Raw genomic sequence first — 21,404 nt, 5'->3', positions numbered from 1 at the left:
TATGGGTGTAGCATAAACAGCAGCTGCTCTTATGCCTGATACCTGGAAACTCGAGAACGTAGACATTTTTCCAGCTTTTTGCTATCTAGTGAATTTTCAAGTGGGTGGCACTGCATAACCCTTGAAAACAGTTTCTATTCTCTGCTGCAATACAAACCCACGCTGTTGAGAAGCCAGGTTTCATCTGCACTGAAGTTTCTGGTAACACAGGCTCTGTGTGCAGTAGATTTTGGCACAAAGACTGTACCAAGTGGAGTCATGAACACACAAGTTCAGAAAATACAAGGGGAAAAGAACTGCAGCAGACAAATCTTGAAAAAAGCGTATTTATTTTAAAGTACAACCCAAAGTTGTATCTGTAAGAAATGCACATGGTATCTTGTTTCTTGCACAAGTCTTGGCTGTGTGCATTTCACTTCAACTTAAAAATGCGTTCAGGTTTACAAATGTACAAACAGCATAAAGTGTATTACAGTCTCAACAGAATGCTCTTAACATTCAGCCACTTTGCTCTTAAGGTTTTATGTTGGTTTTGTTGGTATTTTTTGTTGATTTTTTCCTTTTTTACATTCTTACAACCTGTGTTAACAAAGACAGCCTTATTTTAAAAAAATACTCTGCATTTTAGCACAAAGTGCCTTTTGATTTTAAATTAGAACTTGGAGGACAACACTGGAAAAAATTTTAAAACCCAAACTTTTCATGAAAGTATTGCATGCCAGGACCATTTTAGAGTTCAAATTGTTTCCTAAATAAAGATGGCAGATGGTAAAATATGAAACCAGTGAAACTGTTCATATTGACAGGCTTTAGCCAGAGTTGGGATTTGTGACCACACCCAGACATTCCAAGCTTATCTGCAATCTCACACTACCATATTGCAGGACAGACTTTAAAAGGGAGCGAGTGATGAAAGCATGACTGATGGGGGAGTGGGGCTGGGGGAAGCAACAGCCTGAAAATGATGTTTCAAAAATTTGCATTCAGAATTGTATCATGACCCAGATAAGAGTTCTTTCTTTTTGCTTTAGTTTTCATGAGGATAGTGTGAATTTGACCAAGGATCTGAACTTCTTCTTCCAATCGTGGGGCTCCAAATTCTCCAAGGATTATAGGTCTGTCCCATGTCTTCAGCAGGATTGGCAACGGTGGCAGCAGCGGGTGGTGGCGGAGCAGCAGCAGAGTTTTCACTACCCATGAGATCAATGCCTGACAAGGCGTTTGTTGGAGTGGTGAAGGGAAGGCCACTGTTGAGATTACTTGACCAAATGGAACTGCTGAATGGAGTGGTGGACCACAGGCCACTGGAGTTGCCCAGGATTGACTGCAGTAAAGACAGAGCAAGGTAAGTGGTGGTTTGGTAAGCCTCAATTCCCACCTTGTTTACAGCCCCCCAAAAGAAAAGTATCCAAGCAGCAGCATCAAGAAGCCTGCTCTGGAACCCCTTCCATGCTCACTGCAACACAGAGCTATGACCTGCCTCTACAAGAGCTTGCCCAGAGGAGCCACACTGCAGTTCTGCAGCTGGATGCTCTGGGAGCTGCACAGGTTGCAGGGCGCAGTCGCGTTGCAGCTTTCGAGCCATTCTCACCGCAGCTGAGTCTCCACAGCAGAGCTCATTTAAGCACTATGAGTATTCAACACACAAGGGCCAGAATGCTTATGCTTAAACAAACTAGCTAGAATGAGGTAGATAAACATGGTTTAACTCTCAAAAAACAAAAAAATTCAAGTTGCAATGGAAGATAACAGCAAAGTCCTTTTTTCATCTTTTTTTGCAATTTGCAAATTTATTGCCCTGTAGTCAGACCCTGTTGTTTTGGATGAATCTACTCATGCTCAGTCCCACTGTACCTATTCCATATTCCCAGAATTTTTTTAAATTAAGGGAGAGGGAATAGGAGAACTGGCCATTTTTCACTGAATTTCATAAAGTCTCTCCTGGCTCCAAGACACTTGGAAGTCTCTGACAAATGGTCATGGTGCAGATGCAGGTGAGTTCCAGCACATCACAAATGCATCTGAGATATATAGGACAGGTACAGCAAGCCTAGAGAATATACGCAGGAACACAAGGCCCAGGTTTTGTCAACTATATTTTACTAAAGTCCAAACAGTAGTAAACAGCAAGCAGAGAAACCTGACCCATAGTGTGGTGGAAAGTGATATCAGGAAGCAGCCAAAGATGGAGATGAGAAAGGTTAGCATAACTTTCTGCTAATATTAGCACAGAACCTGCCACATGTAGGCTTCTGGCACTACATAACCCAGTGTCAACAGATTTAATGTACATATGCTGTAAATTCAATTTGCAAATACACTGGAAACTTGATACACCCAAAAGGCAGCAGACTTGTTGAGTAAGTGCTGTTAGGTACAAGCATCCTTGTGTTTGGATTTAGTGGCTGGGCACCCCTTCCCAAGATCTCTGCCCTTAGATAACACACACTAAGGGCTAACTAGTATCAGTGTACCCTGCATCTGAAGATTTAAATAAAAATCCCTTTAGGAAAGAAAACAGGGTAGAATCTGAAAATTTCTTCCTTTTAAGTTTTTATTCTCTGCTCTGGAATGAAGAAGACAGGCTCAGTCTAGTCATACCTAAAACTGGCTGGATGCTACCACACCACATAATTTGCTACCAAGGGCTGGACAGAAGTTCTGAGCATTACCTGGGGGTTAACCAGGCCAACGACATTGGGACTCTACGATGTCACTGAGAAACTGAGCCAGACCAGGGTCACAGTGTGCTACTGTCACATAAATAAATGGTTATATTTAAGCTATACCAGCATTAGACTACTAAGCCTACAGCATGAAATGCTCACTCTGCTGCTCGGGAACCTACCCTAACACACTAAAACTCCACCCCATTTCCTGCTGCAGGTAAAAGGCAGGAACTATTTGTTCCTACTGGTCCCAAAAATTTTTGGGAGATCATGGTAGAAAGGCACTTGCTCATGAATCAGAAGCAATCAGGAAAGGAGCAGCAGAGTAAAGTATCTGCTATGCTCTTTCAAGGCTGGTGGAAGGAGGTACGAAGTGGCTGGCAGGAAGAACTACAACAGAGAAACAGAGTAACAGGGAGTAGGAGAATGTGGTTAGAAAGAAACCTAGGGAGAAGTGGCAGCAAGGCTGAGGGGAGATGGGATCCAGGAGGCAAATGCTACTTAGTACAGAAGCAGAGTTGTGCACACAAGGAGAAAGCAAGAGGAATAAGGAAGGAGAACAACCAAAATCAGCTCCCCAGAAGCCTTCCTAGAAAAAGGGTAACACGGGAGCCACTGCCTAAGCTGTGTTTGTAACAATGGCTTTGGCTCTTGTCCCAGAACAGAGGAAGGGGCAGGGCCCTGGCCTGGTACCTGCTCTCTTATCAGGCACCTAGAGCAAGGAGGCTCAGTAACAGGAAAAGCCAAGCTTTCCTGTTCTGGCTTGCCATAAGCACTTGAAAATCATTTATAATAGCTTTGAGTATTTCAGTCAGTTTGCTGCTCGCTTCTTGTTTATTATGTGACCTTCTCCTTGAGTAAGCTTCTAAAATATCTCCTTCCTAATCAAAGTATTTAAATGGAGTACCTGACACTTCTTCTGTATCATTTGTCTGGCTTCCAACTTGATGCTTCCTTAAGCACACTTCTAAATATTTTTTAGAAGCAGCTAGGAAATACGAGTTAAGAGCTAGAGAGCTTGTTCTGGTTCTCCTCAAGCCCTCCCTCTATCAAATGCTGAGAAACCTGCCCTCCATGTGACCAAAATCCAAACATCTTTGCTTACATAGTTTCAGTGAGGTTCCAGCTCTGGTTGTAACCACATGACAAGGGTGGGATCTGAAAGCCTGTGTCTATAAGAAGCTGTGTGACCTTCTTTGGCTTCCCCTGTCCCTGCCTTCCCCCACTCCATCTGAACTGCTCTCAGGTGAAGTAAACACTGGCTCTTACTCACTACAGAAATATTTTCAGAAGTCAACATGAAGAAGGATTTCAGCTGGCAGTGAAGACAGCTGTTGCAGCATAAGTTCTGGTCTGACACAAGGATGACAGTGCAGCACTACAATCTGTAAAATTGGGGGTTTTCGCCTTCTTTTGCTATACTCAAAATCTTCATCAAAATAAGCTGACAGTTAAAAGACTTCACCTTGTGCTCAGTCCTTTAGTGTTTTTTCCCAAACTGAAAATAATATATTTCAGGTCTTTTAGATGGTTTTTTCTGGGACCTTTTGTTAATTTACCAACAGGTGAAATAATGGATTCAAAAGCAGAATCAAGCGTGTAAGTTATCATATTGCCTATTTTGCAGCTGTCCATGAAACCTGAGGTAACACATGCAGTGTCCAGCCATGACACAGGAGCAAACTTGAAGGATGTGGGATCAGAACACACTTTTGTAAGAGCTGCAAGGTGCTCTTCTAAGAAATATTTTTATGGGAAGTAGTGTACATGGATTCATCATTTGCAAGTAAGGAAACTAATAACTCTTTATCCAACAGCCAAAGAGTTTGTCAACTTAAATTCACCAAGATGAATATATGTAAATTCCCTCTTCTTTTATTCTTCAGTTAATTTCTTTTCATCCCCAGTTCCTCTGAATTAAATTAGATGGCACATACAGAACAGGTTGGTAACAGTAATAAATCATTGTATTTGGATGGACTGAATACTTACTGCAGTTGTGTGAGTTGGGGAACTTGAGCTTGTTGGCCAGGAGGGTACAGAATCTGTAGCTGAAGGATCCCAGATGGATGATGGAACATTACTGAATTCATTCCAGTTTCTTTGAACATCCTGCCCATAAGCAGATCGAGCTAAACCGAGCTTGCTAAAAACCTCTAAAAATAAAATTAAATAAAAATGAGTACATTACTCTTTCTCTTTTTCCAAGAAAAATACTTTTCACCATCATTTCCCGTATTTTTCTAGCTGGTCCTGCTGCAGTGATATTAGAAGAGGTCGCACAGTAATAAAAATCTCATCTCATGTGACCAGCATCAGACAGGGCCACAAAGTTCATCACGGTTATAGTGGGGAAAGAGTTGAACCCTTGCTGTGGGTAATTCAGTCCAGCCTAAGCAGAGCAGCACTCAAGAGTCCTGGCAGTTCTCTGTGACTGCAGTACTCATTTGCCTGGCAGCACTCCCTTCCCAGGTGATTCCTGGTAAGAGGCAGCACTGGGAATGTCCCACCCCAGCACCATCTCTGCTATGAGAAGGAAAAGAGAGAACCAGCAGTCATGGCTTGCCTGCTTCTCACACACAGAACTGATCCCAGGCCTTTTACTGGTGCCCTCAGAGCCACGGGTACCAAGTGTTGCTGATGAAGAAAGGAAGAACCCCACAGCAGCAGCTGCCACTGCTTACATTTCCAACAGACATCAAACTGTTGCAGTAAATAGCATTTTTTCAGTACACACCAATGCCACATCCAAAGTTTACTTTGCTTATCATCTTTTCAGCCACCTCAAAACACACCACATGTGCCCAAGTACACAGCATCCATGCCTTGCAATCTCAATGCCAGGCCACCTCTATTACATTTATGGAAATTTACCCAAATATTTAAATAGATTAATTGCTGGGTTTAGTATGAACCAGTTCACTGTGCAGCTATACAAATACTGCAGGAAAACACAAAAGGAAAGCAACATGAGGGCTGGGCCACTGCCTCACTTAACAGAGCCATGGTTTTAAGCAGGTGTTTATGCTCAGGAAGCCACAGGCCTACTGGCACATTTGTGGGACCTACAGTAAAGCTTTGGGGGAGGGATGGACAGGAAGAAGACGAAGGAAATAACCCCCAAAATGCAGAAATTTCTGTTGCAAGAATGCAACAGAGAAACTCCAAACCCAAGCATTCTCCCATCAAACACTCTGAGATTTCACTAAGTTTCTCTGGAGTGAAACTCAGAATATGACACCAAATTTTTAACAAGTGTTCCTACACAGTCTTCCCTTTAGGAGTGAGGATGGAGACAGTGTCTGTATTTAGACAGTGGAATGAAGACACAACATTTCTCTACCTGTATTTGAATATGGAAAAATATTTGAACAGGAAAACTCACCTCCAGTTAAGTTAAAAGAGTGTCCAAATGCAGAGAAGGAGTTCAGAGGTGTGAAATCAGGACTGCTGGGATTGCTGATAGGACTCCACAAACCCGAACTACATTTTATGGAGCAACAGGAAGGCAATACATTACTTATTAGCACAGTACTATTGACAATATTAACTTACTGATCTATATACAAATGTATGTGTATAGATATGTTTAGCTATTATATTTATTCATAATCTATTAAAAAATATATAGTTAAACATATACTAAAGAAATATTTAATTGCAATCAAGAGTTAGGAAATCAGTTTGGTTTTGTTTTAACAATAGATTTTGGTGATATACATTTTCCTTTGTATACATCCACCTTGGAGTAACACAAAAATATAGACAGTGCTCTGTAATCTGTAGAATGAGTATCAAACAAACATGAGAGTAGCTCTTTTGATCAGTTTTTCAGAAAACTCATGGAGCCCAAGGCATGGTACAGGTTTTTTCTTAAGGAGGTAAAATTACAGTGACTTGGAAGGGATCCAAATACACCCATGGACAAGCTTCTTAAAAGTAACAGATGCATTAACTGGAACCAAGTGCTAAACATCAACATCCACCAAAACAAAAACTCCAATGCACTAACCTCACGCAGAAAGCATTTCCTTTGCATATGGAAACGTGAGTTCAAGTCTCTTTCTTACTCCAGAAAGGTTACTACTTTTTACAACTGCCAAAATGTCAGGAAAGACATGTGCCTCAGGGAATGTGACCGAGTGCAGCTCTGTCCTGCTCCTACTGAAAGCACAAAGCCCACGGAAAGTTCTGGTCTCAGTGTTAGAACGGGAGTGAAAGGCATTTTGCTGTACAGCAAGGTATTCTGCCTGTGACCCTTCAAGTGACCTTGGTACACACTCCTCAGCACTGAGAGAGCCAAGCTGATTTCTCATTGTGTGGATGCCCAGGAACAGAATGTTGAGTTACTTGGAATGAAGAGGGAAAAGCTCCCATCACGTCCAGAACATCTCTCTCTCTCTCTACTTTTGAGTCACTTGCAACTCCTAAACTTTTCTGCAAGGTGAGAGATTATGTGCCTAGACTTTAAAAATAGTTTTAAAAAAGCCTAACCAGAATGAATTCTGAATTCTGTTGAATTCCCTTCAAAATACCATTAATAGCTCTATCTTCTTTTCCAGAGGTCCAGGTATTTGCCTAGAGAATATAAAAATTACCTGTCAGAGCCATCACTGTCAACAACTGTGTGGGAAATGCTGATATTGCTGGACACATCTGTCTTGCTTGGAGAAACCTTTGGTAAACCACTGCCACCTGTGAAGAATATGTATATAAAAATCAGTAAAATAAACCCCTGCAAAGTAACAATATCCAGGAAATATCTGGAATTAGTAAGAACTCCAAACTGGTTCCAGTACCTGGACTTTTGTCATAACCTGCAGCTACAGCAGCAAAAGTGGGATTTCCATTCCTGCCTGGAAGAGAAGCTGCCTTTGCCAGCTTATGTTTGGTACCATTAGGCTGCTTGGTTTTTGTTTCACTAAAATGAGAAAGAAACCAAGAAATGAGGGTAAAAAAGAGTAAGGTTTTGGACCTCAGCAGTTTGATTAAAAAAAGCAGCAATTTAAGCTACTATTCAAGAAAATGTTTATAACAGCTCAACAGTTTCATGAAATTGCACATTTTTTACCAATATACCATGTTGTACAGCAAGGCAAGATATGCACAGTAGTGTACCTGCAGAAAAGCAGTTTCCATGGGGAGAGGAAATGGGTCTGAGAATAGGGAGATGCCCCCTGTGAAGCACAGTTCCACAAGTGCTCAGTGCCTGGGAAATCAGTAGGAGGGAGGATCTGGACTCACTTGCTGCAGCTGCTGTTGACGATGCTGCTGTAAGTGCCTCCTCGTGGCCCGAAAGCAAAGGAGGTGGGAGGAGGAGGGGGAGATGGAGAGGCGGGTGTTGGAGAGGGCTGCCGCTGCTTCAGGAAAGCGTCTGCGTTCAGGGTTTGCAGAGAGAGCTTATAGAGGTTGTCTGTGGCTAAAAAGAGAAACACAAAACATCTTCCTATAGGATTTACATTACAGCAAAGGCTTCTTAAATTCTGCTATGCCTTCTGTTCAAATGGAGGAATTATGAGAAAGGCTGTTTGCTCCCAGTGATGGAAGCAGCAGTTCCTTCTCTATGTTCACGTATGGTTATTCAGTTTATGCTGTTTATTTTCAGAGAGACTGATTTGCAACACAAACAACTAGGAGGAGGTGAGTTGGTTCCCACATGAGGGATTTACAATGTTACCACAAAAATTTTAACAGTGCCCCAAGCTAACCACTGCTGCATTAAGGTGTTTTTAGTGTTCCCTCTCAAGGACAAATAATCTAATTATTTCCACATTTGGCTGGAGCAGACCTGACCAAGCACAATCCCATCTACTGTAGGAAATACATATTATTTGAGCAGTAATTCTCATTTTCTCAAGTTCTCCAGCAGTTTCTGAATCCTGTTCAACAATGGAGAGCTGTGGAGTGACCCATGTTCTGCCCACGCCATTTTCAAACCTCCCAAATCATACCAGATGCTACCAATATGGGGCCTACAGAAGAAAAATGGAGCTCAGCTATGCAGTGAAAAGGAGACAGGAACATCTATAAACAGATCAAGGCTATCTACAGATATTAATTGCAGAACACTCATTCTGCCATTGTCTAGTGATTACTTACAGCTGCCAGCTTTGTGGAGAGGGACAGAGTCCCACTCTGGCGGTGGAGAATCCTTTTCCCCTTCTGAGCTGCTGGTGTTTCCTAGCTCCTGTGCAGAACCAGTGGGCAGAAATTTTGCTAATACTGATGGTCTGTTCTCCATTAACTTACTGCTTGGACCTATTAAAACAAAAGAAAAATCAAGTGTGTAGATAATAAACTGAATAGCTTTCTTCTCACACCAGACATAGAATTAAGCACTGCAGAGGGGTTACAGGCAATGACAGAAAACTCTTGAGGTATTTACAAAAAAGAGCCTTACACTACCTCTTGTTTTGGGGAGGTTTCTTGATTTAGAGCTACTCGACAAAAGGTGTGGAGTAGAGATCTTGGATGGAAAGGTTTTGCGCTGCTTGTTTTCCAGTGGGGGAGTATAAGATAATTCCAAGGGACTAAAAGAAAACAGAAATTCTTTTATTTCAAAGCTCTTTCAGAAGTACTGAAAAGCCCTTATATTTATATCTATATACATACATATTTATATATGACCCACACTGCTCCACACATTGTATTAGGCTCACTCACGTTCCAGAAGCAGCTTTCACCCTGGAGCTCCAGGATCACAAAACCCATTTGATTATACAGAGCAACAAGAATGGCAGTTGTCCTTTTTCTCCTCTATCCCTACACACCCCTGTCAGATCCCATGCTCCTAATATGCTATTGCCCTAAATGTACAGGATTGCTTTTTAATCAATAACATAAATCTAATCAAATGCAGCACCAAATTCAATTGGCTGTACATTGCTCTTTTTCTCCAGGTATTTGATTCTGTGTCTCTTGTTTCCTGTAGAAGATTTCCAAGCCAGCTGTCATTGTGGCCTTTGAAAACTCACACGTAATGAACTTGTGAGAAGGCAAAGTACATAATTGTAAGAATAAATAAGGAGGAGACTTTGCCAGGCAATGTTTTCAGAAACATTTTGAAGAACATTAATTTCTTCTAACTATAAACTACAGCAGGAAAAATACAGCTGATACACCATACCCCCATTTAGTAAAATTTACTTTTGTGGCACTTGGATACCAATCTGATTTCACAATACTATTTTGGAATGAACTAGCTATAGTAAGACCAAGAGTCTTCATGTTTCCCCCATCTATGCTCTGCAGTCAACCACATGCCAGTAAGGGACAGGGACTGGCAGTGGCAGCAGCCTCCTTTAATAAAGTATCCAAGACTGACCTTACTGATATGAAAAAGGAAACTGAGGCTGCGGTTTCCCAAGGGCAACTAAAGGCACTCGCATTAATGCTGGCTCAGTGTGCTGCCCCTAGAATCATTAACCCCGCTTTTGGTATGCAATTCCTGTTATAAAAACCTTAACATTGCGTCGCCTGATTTTTATCGCTGGATTTAGCTCTCACTGTGTGTTGTTTCCATTAAGTAATTTATTATTTGCAAGCTTCAGATATTCTCTGACATCAGGAAGGAAGAGGAAACTGCTCAAAGGTACCTGCTGTTGGTGTTTGCCAAACTGGCAGCTACAACAATCAAATACAGGTATTTTTATCAATCCATCTTCCCTTTAAAAATGATACTTTCCCTACTAAACTGCCTTCATTATGCTTACCTGGTTTTCACATCTACAGGGATTTCTTTCTTGATACTTGTAAGCACTTTCTTGGTTTTCTGTTTTACTGGGACTATTTCATTTTCAGGTTTTTCTGCTATAACTTTTCCCTTTTGTTTCTCAGGTTCCTATAAAAGACATAATGACACATTAATAATCAAAAAAGCAAAATCCCTCTTGCATCAGAACACATGTGAAAAAAGAGGGCAGAGGAAAGAATGCTGTTGGAAAACATGAGCATTTTTGCAGTACTGAAGGTCTTTTTTCATGACTTAATGAGTTAAATATTTCTATTTAGAGAAGCAGAAATGAAAATAAAAAAATGTATGAGCTTCCAGCAAATCTGTTATTTGCAAATACACATCTCTTCTGGCCACAACCTCCGAGTCTATTTAATATGATGCTAGTTCTGTATTGAGATCTTTACTGCTGCATGCTGTCCAGGCCACCTAAAATAGACTCTTCAACAAAGCAAATAATATGAGCAACTTCACCATTCAATTTATTATTTTCTTTAGCCACACTTCTAAGACTTTCTAAATACAAGTATATTCTCCTGAAATAGCCATCCTGAAAAAAATAACAGTAACTTTCAAATGACAACTTACTAAACTGTAACCTTTAAAATATATCCCATGGATTTCTTTTTTCCCACAGCCATAATCCCCGTCTTTCATAAAGTTCAAATTTAAGATATCAAAGTTTAGGATTAGTTTTCTTCCATTTGGTATTACCTCTCTTTTGTTTGTCAGAGTTTGCTTTAGGACAAAATATTTATGACAATCCAATCACTACACAAATTGTAGAAATTAGTTTTATTACCTTGGAGCATGTGAGCTGAATAAGTTAAGTAAAGGCTTAACTTAATTTAACTTAAGCCTTGTATAAGGTAATTAAGCTAGCTACATGCTGACAAGTTACCACCATTGATCTGAGCCTTCAAACTACCAGAAGTCATGATTTAGCATGCACCTTAATTACTGAATGAAATTAACATCCACACTTTGGCATTTATTCTGCAAATAGAGCAGGCCAGGAGATAATTACCACACTGCTGCTGACAGCTGCTGGCTAATTCAAGTCACAGTCACCTGGGCATTTTTAGTCCTGAAACTACAGGGCTCAAGCATGTTCACACTCAGAGGTGCAGATTTGATAGAGTAAAGGCAGGAATCAGGACAGGTGCTTTTTAATTAACATTCTTCCTTTATTATGTATTATATGAGGATGGTGTAGGGGACAGAGAGACTGTGTTCCTACTCCAACAGGTGACACACAGCCACACAAGGGCCTCCTTTTCTCAGCAGTGCCTTACCTCTTTGAGAAGTGGTTCTGTATCTGGGTTGGAGGTTTCTGTTGTGGTTGAAGAACTGTCATCATCTGCCAAGGAATCCTTCAGCTCATCCTCCTGTTGCTTTCCTTTCCCTCTTCTGTCCTTTTCTTCCCGCTTCTTCTGTGGCTTAGTCTTGCGCTGAATCGTTTTCCCTTTTCCTAGAAAGGTAAGGATGCTTCAGATGCTCAGCAGCAGTGCTAAGAGACAGGTGAGTTTCCTTCATTTCAGAGGCTACCCCATGTGATTAAGCCTCTGAAATTTGTTGTCTGTTATGACACACCAACTACTTTTTCCCCTTTGCACCAAACATGAGCAAAAGAAGAACCCTAATGACCACCACATTTAAGTTCCTGAGCTGTGTCCCCACTGCTTCTCTGTGGATGCGGGCACCTGGTTACCTATAATTCCTTTCTGCTCTGCTCCTGGCATTCCTTTTAAACAGCATAGACTCCAATTTGACAGTCTAACCACGTAACATTACATTTCAACATAAATTTCTGAGGATGGCAAAAGCTCTATCGTCCAAACAAATGAAGAACAGAAACGATCACAATGCTTGTCAGCTGAAAAAAACCCCAACAAAATACAAAACAAAATAAGACCAATGTGGATGAGAAAAATCACTAACAGTATTTGTCTAGCAAAGAGGTAAAAAACTGAAATTACCAAAACCTCAAAGTCTCACACCCAAGTATATTTTCTCCTCCTGACATACTTTATTCCTTCAGAGTGGACTATTCTCGATACAAAGCAACTGTGCATGTGTGTGTGCAGTCTTCATGAGACTACCATTGCCTGCTGCTGTACTCTCATAGGATTTGAGCTTTCACAACAGTCTTATGTCTTACTAGCTGTAGTATATGCCTTTAGTCATAGGCTCCTTCTAAGATATTGGTCTTCAAAATAAGCACACTCATTTATGAGCCACACAGTGCCTGCATACAACCTCCTGGATGGATTTAATTGTTCTCTCAGATAAAGACTCAAGTAACCTGTGCAGAATAACTGGAGTCTGCCTCTTCTGGAATTTGTACTAGCTCAAGTTGGAATTGAGACTGGAAGCACCATGACAGCTGCTGTATTTCATTTGGCAAAATGGTAAAGTTTGTACCAAACCAGAAATTCACCCTCAGTATTTTGGCAAATACCAGATACATATCAGTGCCTTCAAATGTTGTTTTTTAAGACATAAGTGTAAGTGTTTTCAGTATCTAGGACAACAAAAGTATTGGAGATGAAAATATTCTTTTTAGCGTGAATGCAAATAGGTAAGTAAATACAAGTAGATCTTCCTATGAGCATTTTTTCAAGGTTCCAGCATACTGGGGGCATTTTGGCTGGGCCTCAGAAGGCCTCATTCCAAAATCTGCTTGAAATATAGTCTACATTCAGCATTGCTAAACAGTTGAATGTTCATAATTAGAAAATCGATGTAAAATGCTATCATGATATTAAAATATAACATAAAGCAGCTGTTTAACAAAAATCTACACAGCCTCCACTGCAGTCTGCTAGGATCCAAGTATTAGGAAGCTGAAACAGAAGACTATATAAGACAGCAATTCTGCACAGGGTCTTATGACAGACAGTTTTAGTCCAGAAGCTGCTGCTTCTGCAAAAGTTTGTGATTAGCTCTAAATACTTATCTAAAGACAAATACCCATGTGTGTATGTAGGTGCAGATAGATTATGGAACTTTCCCTATGGTTTTACATTTTTACATTTTAAGGAGGACAAATGGAAATGGGCACGCTACATTATCTGGAGTGGAAATATGCTTTTGAAATCAAACTTGGTGATGTCCACATACTGCATGCAGCTGCATCACAAAAAGCTCTCAAGTGCAAGAGCTGCTTCCTTCTTAGGGGGAGCTAGAAATGGAAGATGCACTCCAAAGTGCTTTCAGGCATTCAGTACATGGGCTGGATCAGTCCACTGCACATCCATGTATGCTCATAAGTTACCCATGAGAATGTTGCATCCTCACTACCAGGCACTTTGCTTTCCAGAGCTCCAACACTGCACTGTTTGCCATTATGGACACTATCCATGAAACCTCCCTACCATCAATCACCTTCTGGAGTCCTATTTAGCCTTTATGGAATGAAAACTGACAAATCAATGGCAGTTCTCTTAATTCTCCTAACTACCTCCCACTGTGAAAACTAAAAACATAACAGCCCAGAAACAGAGTAGTATATTTCAATGAGACAGCAAAACCTCTCACCACTTCAGAGTCTCCACTCTCGACTTTGAAAGGCCAAACACATCCTAACGTCCGCTCTGAACTAATTAAGAACTTTCTAGTCATTACTACCTAACAGAGCAATGCCTTTGTCTTTGGTGAGGCATAATCTTACAGATATTGCAGTGTTTATATGCCTTCCCATTATTCATTTTCTTAACTTTATCTCTAATAAGCAACACAGTATTAGTGCCATTTTTGTACAAGTGTTGGTAGCAAAAAGTGAAAAACTGTTTAGAACTAAATATATTAACACTAAATAATCATAACTCTGGGATGCAATAGAAATTTCTAACACAAAAATTATATAATTAGAAATCCTACTTCAAGAAGTGTTCATAGGAAGGCAATAACTGACATAATTTCAAAAGTCTAAACATATCTAACGTATGAAATTCAATTCATTATTTTAAGCACTACACAACTGGAAAAATGGATAAACAAGTCCAACTCAACTCTAGCCTCATCCAAAAATGAATGTAATGTATAGACACAGGTGCCTTATATTAATTTGCTGACCACCTGACATTAAGGATTTTCTACAGCTGCAAGTCTGGGCATGAAGAATTCCATTCCCAAACAATACTACAGGGGCTATTTACCCATCTCTCCTTCTCTTCCCCTCCTCCCTTTCCACAACACACTAGGACAACTTCCTTTTCCCTTCCTCAACCCTGAGCCCCAACACCAAATGATGGAGGTGGGAGGGACAGATGCCAATCCAAAGGCGAAGGAGTAACAACAAAAAGCATTTTTCTTTTTCAAAGAATCAGGTGTCTAGATATCCACACCTGGTTTCATCAAAACATGCCACCATTTTTAAAGGAAGAGTGACAAGTTCACACTGCACAGCGAACATCACTGCCATAAGGTCACAAAAGTGTTCAAGACATGGGCACACAGCACAGGCAGGGAACCACCGAAAAGCACTCCCTTTCCACACTACGAAAACATGACCTTTACAGTTAAAACAGAATTGTATTACCTTTGTTTTTTGCTAGTGGAGATGGGGGCTGTTCTGTAAACACATCAGGGGAAGGGGATTCTGGGTGGTCAAAGTCTTTTTCCATAGTTTCTATGAGTCCAGTGAGATCTGAATCCTCCGAGCTGTGCCTTCTGCTGCTGGCACATTCGCCGTGAGGTGGGCTGAGAAGCGGGAGCTGTGGCAAAGCACTTTCAGTCTGCTGCTCTTGCTGCTGGGGCCCGGATGCTGGGGGTTGCTGGAGGGGCTGCTCTGCCAAAGCTGGTGCCTGCTGCTGCATCAGCTGCTGGTTCTGCCTCGTCCCCTTGGCTCTTTTGCCTGCGGCATGAGTCTGAGCTGTGGCACCTGAATCCAAGGTAAAGGGGCCCGTTCTGTTTACTGACTGCATGGAAGCTGCTTGTGCTGAAGTCCTGTTAGGTATACTTGAACTGTTTTTGGATTTGATGTTTTCAACATCAGGTGCATTTCTATTGCTGTGAATGTGTGCTGTTGCATTGCATTGCTTATGATTCCCTGCACTGGATCGTGAAGATGAACTGCCTGCTCCATAAATTCCTCTGGACGAACTGTGATTAGAATCTGATCCAAGTGTATTCAAGCTGCAAGAGTAACACATGTTTAAACATACTTTGCAATGTTTCCATTCTTCACCAGAAAAAGAGAATCATTATATCTAAAAGAAGCCTTAAACTATATTATTCTTGGCATACAACCAGCAAAAATGCCTAAAACTGGTTTGGTAAGTCAGTAGCCTTTACCGTTTTCTGTTCACTTGCCTGCTGTACACAGGAACAAAAACACAGTAAAATGACTGTTGATATATATGATGGAGAGAACACTGAAAGGAGACAACCTTAACTTAAAGACACCTAAGGTAGGAAGTTCTGGCCTGCAATTTTTTGCAGTCTATACATTTCATTTTTGAGAACATTAACAGAAAACTTGGTAAGGTTTGGTTTTTGGTGGATTTCTGTCTTTCCTTTTTTTTTTTTTCCCCCAAAAGAAGACTACTCCTCACAATCACAAAGTTCATCTTTTCATCTAAGCCATCTTTTTGCAAGCAATTGTGGGGATATCTTTATTCATTCACCTGTTCTACAGAGCAGGATTACTTTCTAACTGATCTGATAACTAAAGAAGTAAAGAAATAAATGGCAAAAGTACCACAAGAAGCCCAAACATTTACTTACTTTCCGTCAGATGAAATTCCAACTATTCTCCTGAGATCAAGTGGTCTTCCCATATCAAAGGGAGGATTTGAGGCCTCAAAGGACAAGCGTCTTCTAAATGGCTCCCAAATTCCTTGAGCTTCTAGATAGGCTGCTCCAATTACCAAGAGAAAGAGTACACTGCAGAGAAGAAAGGTAATCATCTAAGGATTTATTCCTTAGTTTTGAGCATTTAAAAATCAATTACTCTAATCACACAGGACAAAAAAGTTTGTATCCTGTACTGAAAATACTAAAAATTGCATCCAAATCACAATTTTGTCTGATAGAAACTTAACATACACAAGACAGGCATGATAACCACATCACCAGTATTCAGAATGGGAGCTAGATGCAAGCCTGACATGCAGTTGCCAAGTGTATTAATCCAAAAGAAAAGAAGTTGGACTTTAAAACCTGGAGCCACAAGCATGTAACTATTCAAAGCAAAGAGATTCAGGAAAGGCAAAAATAAACATCATGTTATCAAATTAAAAAACATAGACTGTACAAACTCCTAGTTTTCATTCCTAGAAATTAAGGATAGCTTTGCAGTGACACGGAAGAGTTATTTTAGTGGCAACTAGCAAACACATACATGATGGCATCCTAAAAGTTAAAGGCAGTTTATGCACAGGAATCTTATTAGGACTTTTCTGTAGTTTGCTGCTACGGATTTTTGTGCAAGGATTTGAAAAAGACATAGTAAGGGAAGGGATTAGTATTCTCTATTCTTTGTAGAGTCTAATTAACAAATACAGCACATATAAAATTATCCAAGCAAACTATTACTACAAACTACTTATGAACTGACAAACATTACTTTGTCAAAGAATTAAAACCAACCTCAGCCTATACATTTCTAGCACCTATATAGAAAAAAACCATGTAAGTACTCACTCAGCACTTTTAAGTAATGCAGTGTTAGTGGCGACACAAAATTTCCTAAGTAACAGAAATTTTCCTCTTACTTTGGAAAATGCCATTTCCTCACTAAACACTGCATTACTTAGGAAAGTGCTGAAGAGTCAAAAAAGAAAATTAAGTGGGCTGTAACTTTATCTTCTCTATTGCTTTTGTTAAACCCTACAATGAAAGAGAGCCTAAGTGAACATTTGCAAAATGGAAGAGCCAGTAACTTACTGGGGCGGTGGGGGGGGAAACTGGAATATGACTTGTATATGACAATGCTTTGGATTTGCAGCACACAGAAAGACCACTTTTTCTTCACAGGCATCTAAAGCACCAATACATTTCACACTAAGATATAAGCTTAGAAACAGCATTTGTTGCTACTGATAAATAAAACCTCATACTGTTAAGTTTCCATGCTAGGGTTTTCTCTGCACAAAAGCAGTGGGGTAAAGTGTCTCACATCCAAGATGTGAGCAGGGACATAGGGTTTATAACTCTTCATTTCAAATAAAGACAGGTACAGGTTAGACTATGAAAATGGTGGCATTTTCAACTCACAATTCGAGAAGGTATAATTAACACATATCTGTCTGCTGAGGGAAAATGTGCATTAATATCCTACTACATAACCTGTGAGTGTGCAGTATTGCAAACAATGTCCTTCAGGTTCTCAGAAATCCCATTATTAGTATCACCAGTTGTCTGTCACATTACAAGTGGCAGCAAAGTTAAATTCATCCAAAGCATCTGCTAAGCTCATTACAGACACTGCCTTATATCTCTCTGAAGCACAATACTCCAGAAGGATGCTTACATTTCTACAGGAATTCACTGCTATCAGTGCTTTAATACCTAATATGTTTCAAGTTTGGCTTATTTATCAAAACACTGGCAGATTATGTCAGGGCTAACAGGAGTATGTATCTCACTTAAGCAAATAGGTTCAAGCAAGAAGTGTATTAATTTCTCCTTGGTTTGAGCATAAAGTCAGTACTCCTTTACCTTAAACAGTTCACAATCTATAGGAGTATTTATTGATTTCAACTCCTTTTAGCCTATTTTATTGTACAACAATTAGAGCATGTGCTGAATCCCTGTGTGTTTCTGTGTAACCCATATTTGAGCAGTGGCAGCTCATGCCTGTACAGCAGGAAGAACAAACACACACACAACCTCATTATTCCTGAGATGATTATGTACAGTGCCAGTTCCCAGTTGGGCCTGGGCAGTGCTTCAGCACATGTTGCCAACATGTGATATGGAAGCGATGCATTCAAGATAAATACAAATTCAGAGCCTCCCGCAGTGATGAATTTTAATTCACGTATAACTCTGGAAGCAGTGAAATCTGGTGTAAACCTGGAAACAACATAAAGCACAACAGAACTTTTCATATGAACAGCACAAAAGTTTGAGGCAATTTTTATAACTCATAAATTAAAAATTACAAAACCTGTAATTCAACTCCATCAATTACTACACAGCCTAAAAATACTTGTGTTATCTTTCCAATATTTCAAGATGTGTTTTACTGTGTTTATTAACACATATGCTTAACACATCTGATTCTAGATTACTCCTGAATAACCATGTGAAGTTATAATACCTGAAAATAATGTTTTACCACTCCTGTTAATAAAAGCTATGACTGCAGTAAAAATGTAACAGCAGGTCCAAGTAAGTAATGGGACCAACTACTGTGTGAGCTATAAATTTCTTAAACACTTCACCTTTCAGTCACAAACCTGACTTTTCAAAAACATTACCACTATGTCACAGTCTCATCACAAACTAAGATAGTATTTCACTAGTATTTCTGCACAATTTTACTGCAGCAAATATTTCACACATCCACTTGCAGACCAGAAGCAACTTCTGAACTTTTCAGATACCATTTTCTGAATAGTTAACTTTACAACAAAGCACTGTTAAAAGATCAGGTTTTGGTGCAGAAATTTTTTTACAATAAAAATGACAGAACTACACAATCATTGCCATTAAGGCAAGAGAAAAAATATTCAAGACTAAAATACTGTGCATTACAATAAAAATCCTTGGACTGAAGGCTCTCTTCCACATACTGCAATGCACCAAAACCCTATGTAGGTCTAGGTCCCATGTGTATGCACAAGCTAAATGAGGGAAATTTATATAATCCCATATAGTAACACTATTCCAACACAGCAAGTTATACTTACTGGACAGTAATAGATGTAATACTACAGTCAGTCACAAAACCATGGTATAATGAAAAGTCAAACAGTGTTTGCAAGAAGAGAGAAAAATGTCATAGTTGTATAACACTGTACAAAACCCCTATACACTCAAAACTTCAGAAAAAAGCCTTCAGAATTTAACCAAGAGAGTTTTCCCCTGAAACAAAATTAAAATTCCAAATGTAATCCTCCATTTAGATGTAAGAAAAAAACACTTACAATACGACAATGTCTTTAGAGGCATTGGCACTTAGTGCAAATTCCTGACAGTTAACTACTTTAAATCCATATCCTTCACATGTGTAGCCACTGATTTCCATCGTTTTCACATTAATCTGAAGCTGCCCTGTATTTTCCACTTTAAACGTTCTTCTGAGTGTGAAATTCGGTTCTTTATATTTCATTTCTAGAAACAAAAGCAGTGGTTAGTGATATGCTAAGCAGATATCCTTCACTAGATCAGTATTTTATAGCAGAATAGAGTTCTGTCAGTATTACAGCAGAAGGGAGACTAGCAAGGTCCATGGAAATGAACTTGTAGAAACATATCTCTGCAGCCAGATTCCCATCACTGTCAAGGTAGGGCACCAGTACAATCCCAGAGCCCTTTAACTCATCACAGAAAAAACACAAACCCCCTAACCTCTGACAGCACTGCTGCCCCACAAAGAAATCACCTAGGCTGCAAAGTTCTTTGCTGTACTGCCTAATGTGGTATGCTGTGAACAGTCCCAGCAAAAGAAGAATTAAAAGTGGTTTTTTCATTGCTTTTTTTTGTGTGCCTTAAAAATAAAAATACATGGCTTAACTACATATATCTTATTAGCAAAAAAAATCTCTAACCAAAACAGGTAAAAGGCAATGACTAAGCTTTACTTCAAGTTTTCTTACTCACCCCTCACAAAAAGTAGAATAATCTCAGATAATAATTAACGTGGAACTTACAAATGTGTAGAAAACTGCAAGGTAGCAAAGCAGATTTTCATACTAGATACAACTAAAACTCTTTTACCAGTTTCTTAGGTAATATAGGTACTCTTAGCTCTCCTCTCAGAAGCAAGCCTGAGGCCACAGAGCAGAAAACCTCCCTATGATCTCAGAGTAGAATCTGGTTGAGATTTAATTTTCATCAAGGAACCTGCCCAACCTTTGTCCCCCAGTTGTTGTGTGCTTAAAGATTATGAAGGTGTGAAGCAAAGTACATAGGAAGTTACGTTCATGATCCAATTTGTATTAAATTTAGCAACTATAGATTTTGCGAGTAAATATGCCAAGATCTTTACCTCCTCTGTCTTTAATTTAAGTGGACAAAGAGCTTCTGTTTTATTTCCTAGTTCTCATTTTAAAACAAAAACCATAATGTATTTTTTATTCTGCCTAAATAAAGTGGCAATTTTAATGTATTTAAAGGAGTTGAATATCTGGGTCACTAGAAGAGGGGAAAAATATTTCCACACATGTCAAGTTTTACACATAAAATATGACTTCTTTTCTGTTCAGCATATTAGCTCAAGAAGTACTCACTTTCTGAACAGTCTTTTAATAATGCTTCTGTGATTTTAAAGCGTAAAGAACTTCCTGGACCAGGAGGTTTGCCTGCAACCTTCAAGCTCTCAGTTGTTCCTTGTCCTTGTACCATTATGGCATCTACTACAGTCAAATTATTTCTGTGGAAAAAAAAAATGGGTGAGAGGAAACATTCATAAAAGCTTCTCCATAGACTATATGTCTGTATGCCAAATCTGAAGAACAAATATCCTGTTCAAATAGCTGCTCCACAGCTAATTTCCCACATCATGGAAGTAAACAACAGGGGTCCTAAACGTACTGTTTGCAAGACAAAGCCCTAAGAAAGCACAACATAACATACAAACACAAACCCCAGTGAAATACTAGTTAAAATCTCTTACCTCTTACTAAGGCATCACACCTGACAAAAAAGTGAACTCAGTGCTCTTTCCTAGAAAGACTGAACTTGTAGTTTTATCTTGCAAAGGGCATCTCTAACCAGAGACCCTTCTTTCACGACAGTGTAGAATGTATTTCAGAAATCAAGTCTCCATGTATTGGTGGGTGAGAGGCTGGACATGACCCAGCAATGTGCACTCACAGCCCAGAAAGCCA

General features: G+C 39.7%; 1 protein-coding gene and 1 long non-coding RNA gene across 2 annotated transcripts in view; one reads left to right on the top strand and one right to left on the bottom strand.

Annotated features, from left to right (window-relative positions):
• Positions 1 to 310: 310 nt before the first annotated feature.
• TMEM131 (transmembrane protein 131) overlaps positions 311 to 21,404 on the bottom strand; it is a 92,704-nt gene continuing 71,610 nt past the window's right edge. Inside the window, exons 27-41 of the mRNA XM_021546692.3 lie at positions 20,805 to 20,947; positions 19,500 to 19,686; positions 18,238 to 18,423; positions 16,132 to 16,290; positions 14,945 to 15,540; positions 11,697 to 11,872; positions 10,382 to 10,509; positions 9,075 to 9,199; positions 8,769 to 8,927; positions 7,914 to 8,088; positions 7,469 to 7,590; positions 7,268 to 7,364; positions 6,055 to 6,152; positions 4,662 to 4,825; positions 311 to 1,324 (exon numbers count right to left, since the gene is read on the bottom strand). Of these exons, the coding sequence (XP_021402367.3) occupies positions 1,028 to 1,324; positions 4,662 to 4,825; positions 6,055 to 6,152; positions 7,268 to 7,364; positions 7,469 to 7,590; positions 7,914 to 8,088; positions 8,769 to 8,927; positions 9,075 to 9,199; positions 10,382 to 10,509; positions 11,697 to 11,872; positions 14,945 to 15,540; positions 16,132 to 16,290; positions 18,238 to 18,423; positions 19,500 to 19,686; positions 20,805 to 20,947 (2,812 nt within the window). The 3' untranslated portion in view covers positions 311 to 1,027. The remainder of the gene's footprint in view (positions 1,325 to 4,661; positions 4,826 to 6,054; positions 6,153 to 7,267; positions 7,365 to 7,468; positions 7,591 to 7,913; positions 8,089 to 8,768; positions 8,928 to 9,074; positions 9,200 to 10,381; positions 10,510 to 11,696; positions 11,873 to 14,944; positions 15,541 to 16,131; positions 16,291 to 18,237; positions 18,424 to 19,499; positions 19,687 to 20,804; positions 20,948 to 21,404) is intronic.
• On the top strand, positions 1,283 to 4,854 carry LOC116183262 (uncharacterized). Its single transcript, XR_004147853.1, has 2 exons — positions 1,283 to 1,345; positions 4,297 to 4,854. It is a non-coding gene; the product is annotated as an uncharacterized LOC116183262 (long non-coding RNA).

Source organism: Lonchura striata, chromosome 2 (assembly GCF_046129695.1).
Source record: "Lonchura striata isolate bLonStr1 chromosome 2, bLonStr1.mat, whole genome shotgun sequence".
Taxonomy (NCBI): Eukaryota; Metazoa; Chordata; class Aves; order Passeriformes; family Estrildidae; genus Lonchura; species Lonchura striata.
This window is presented reverse-complemented; position numbering and strand designations above follow the sequence as displayed.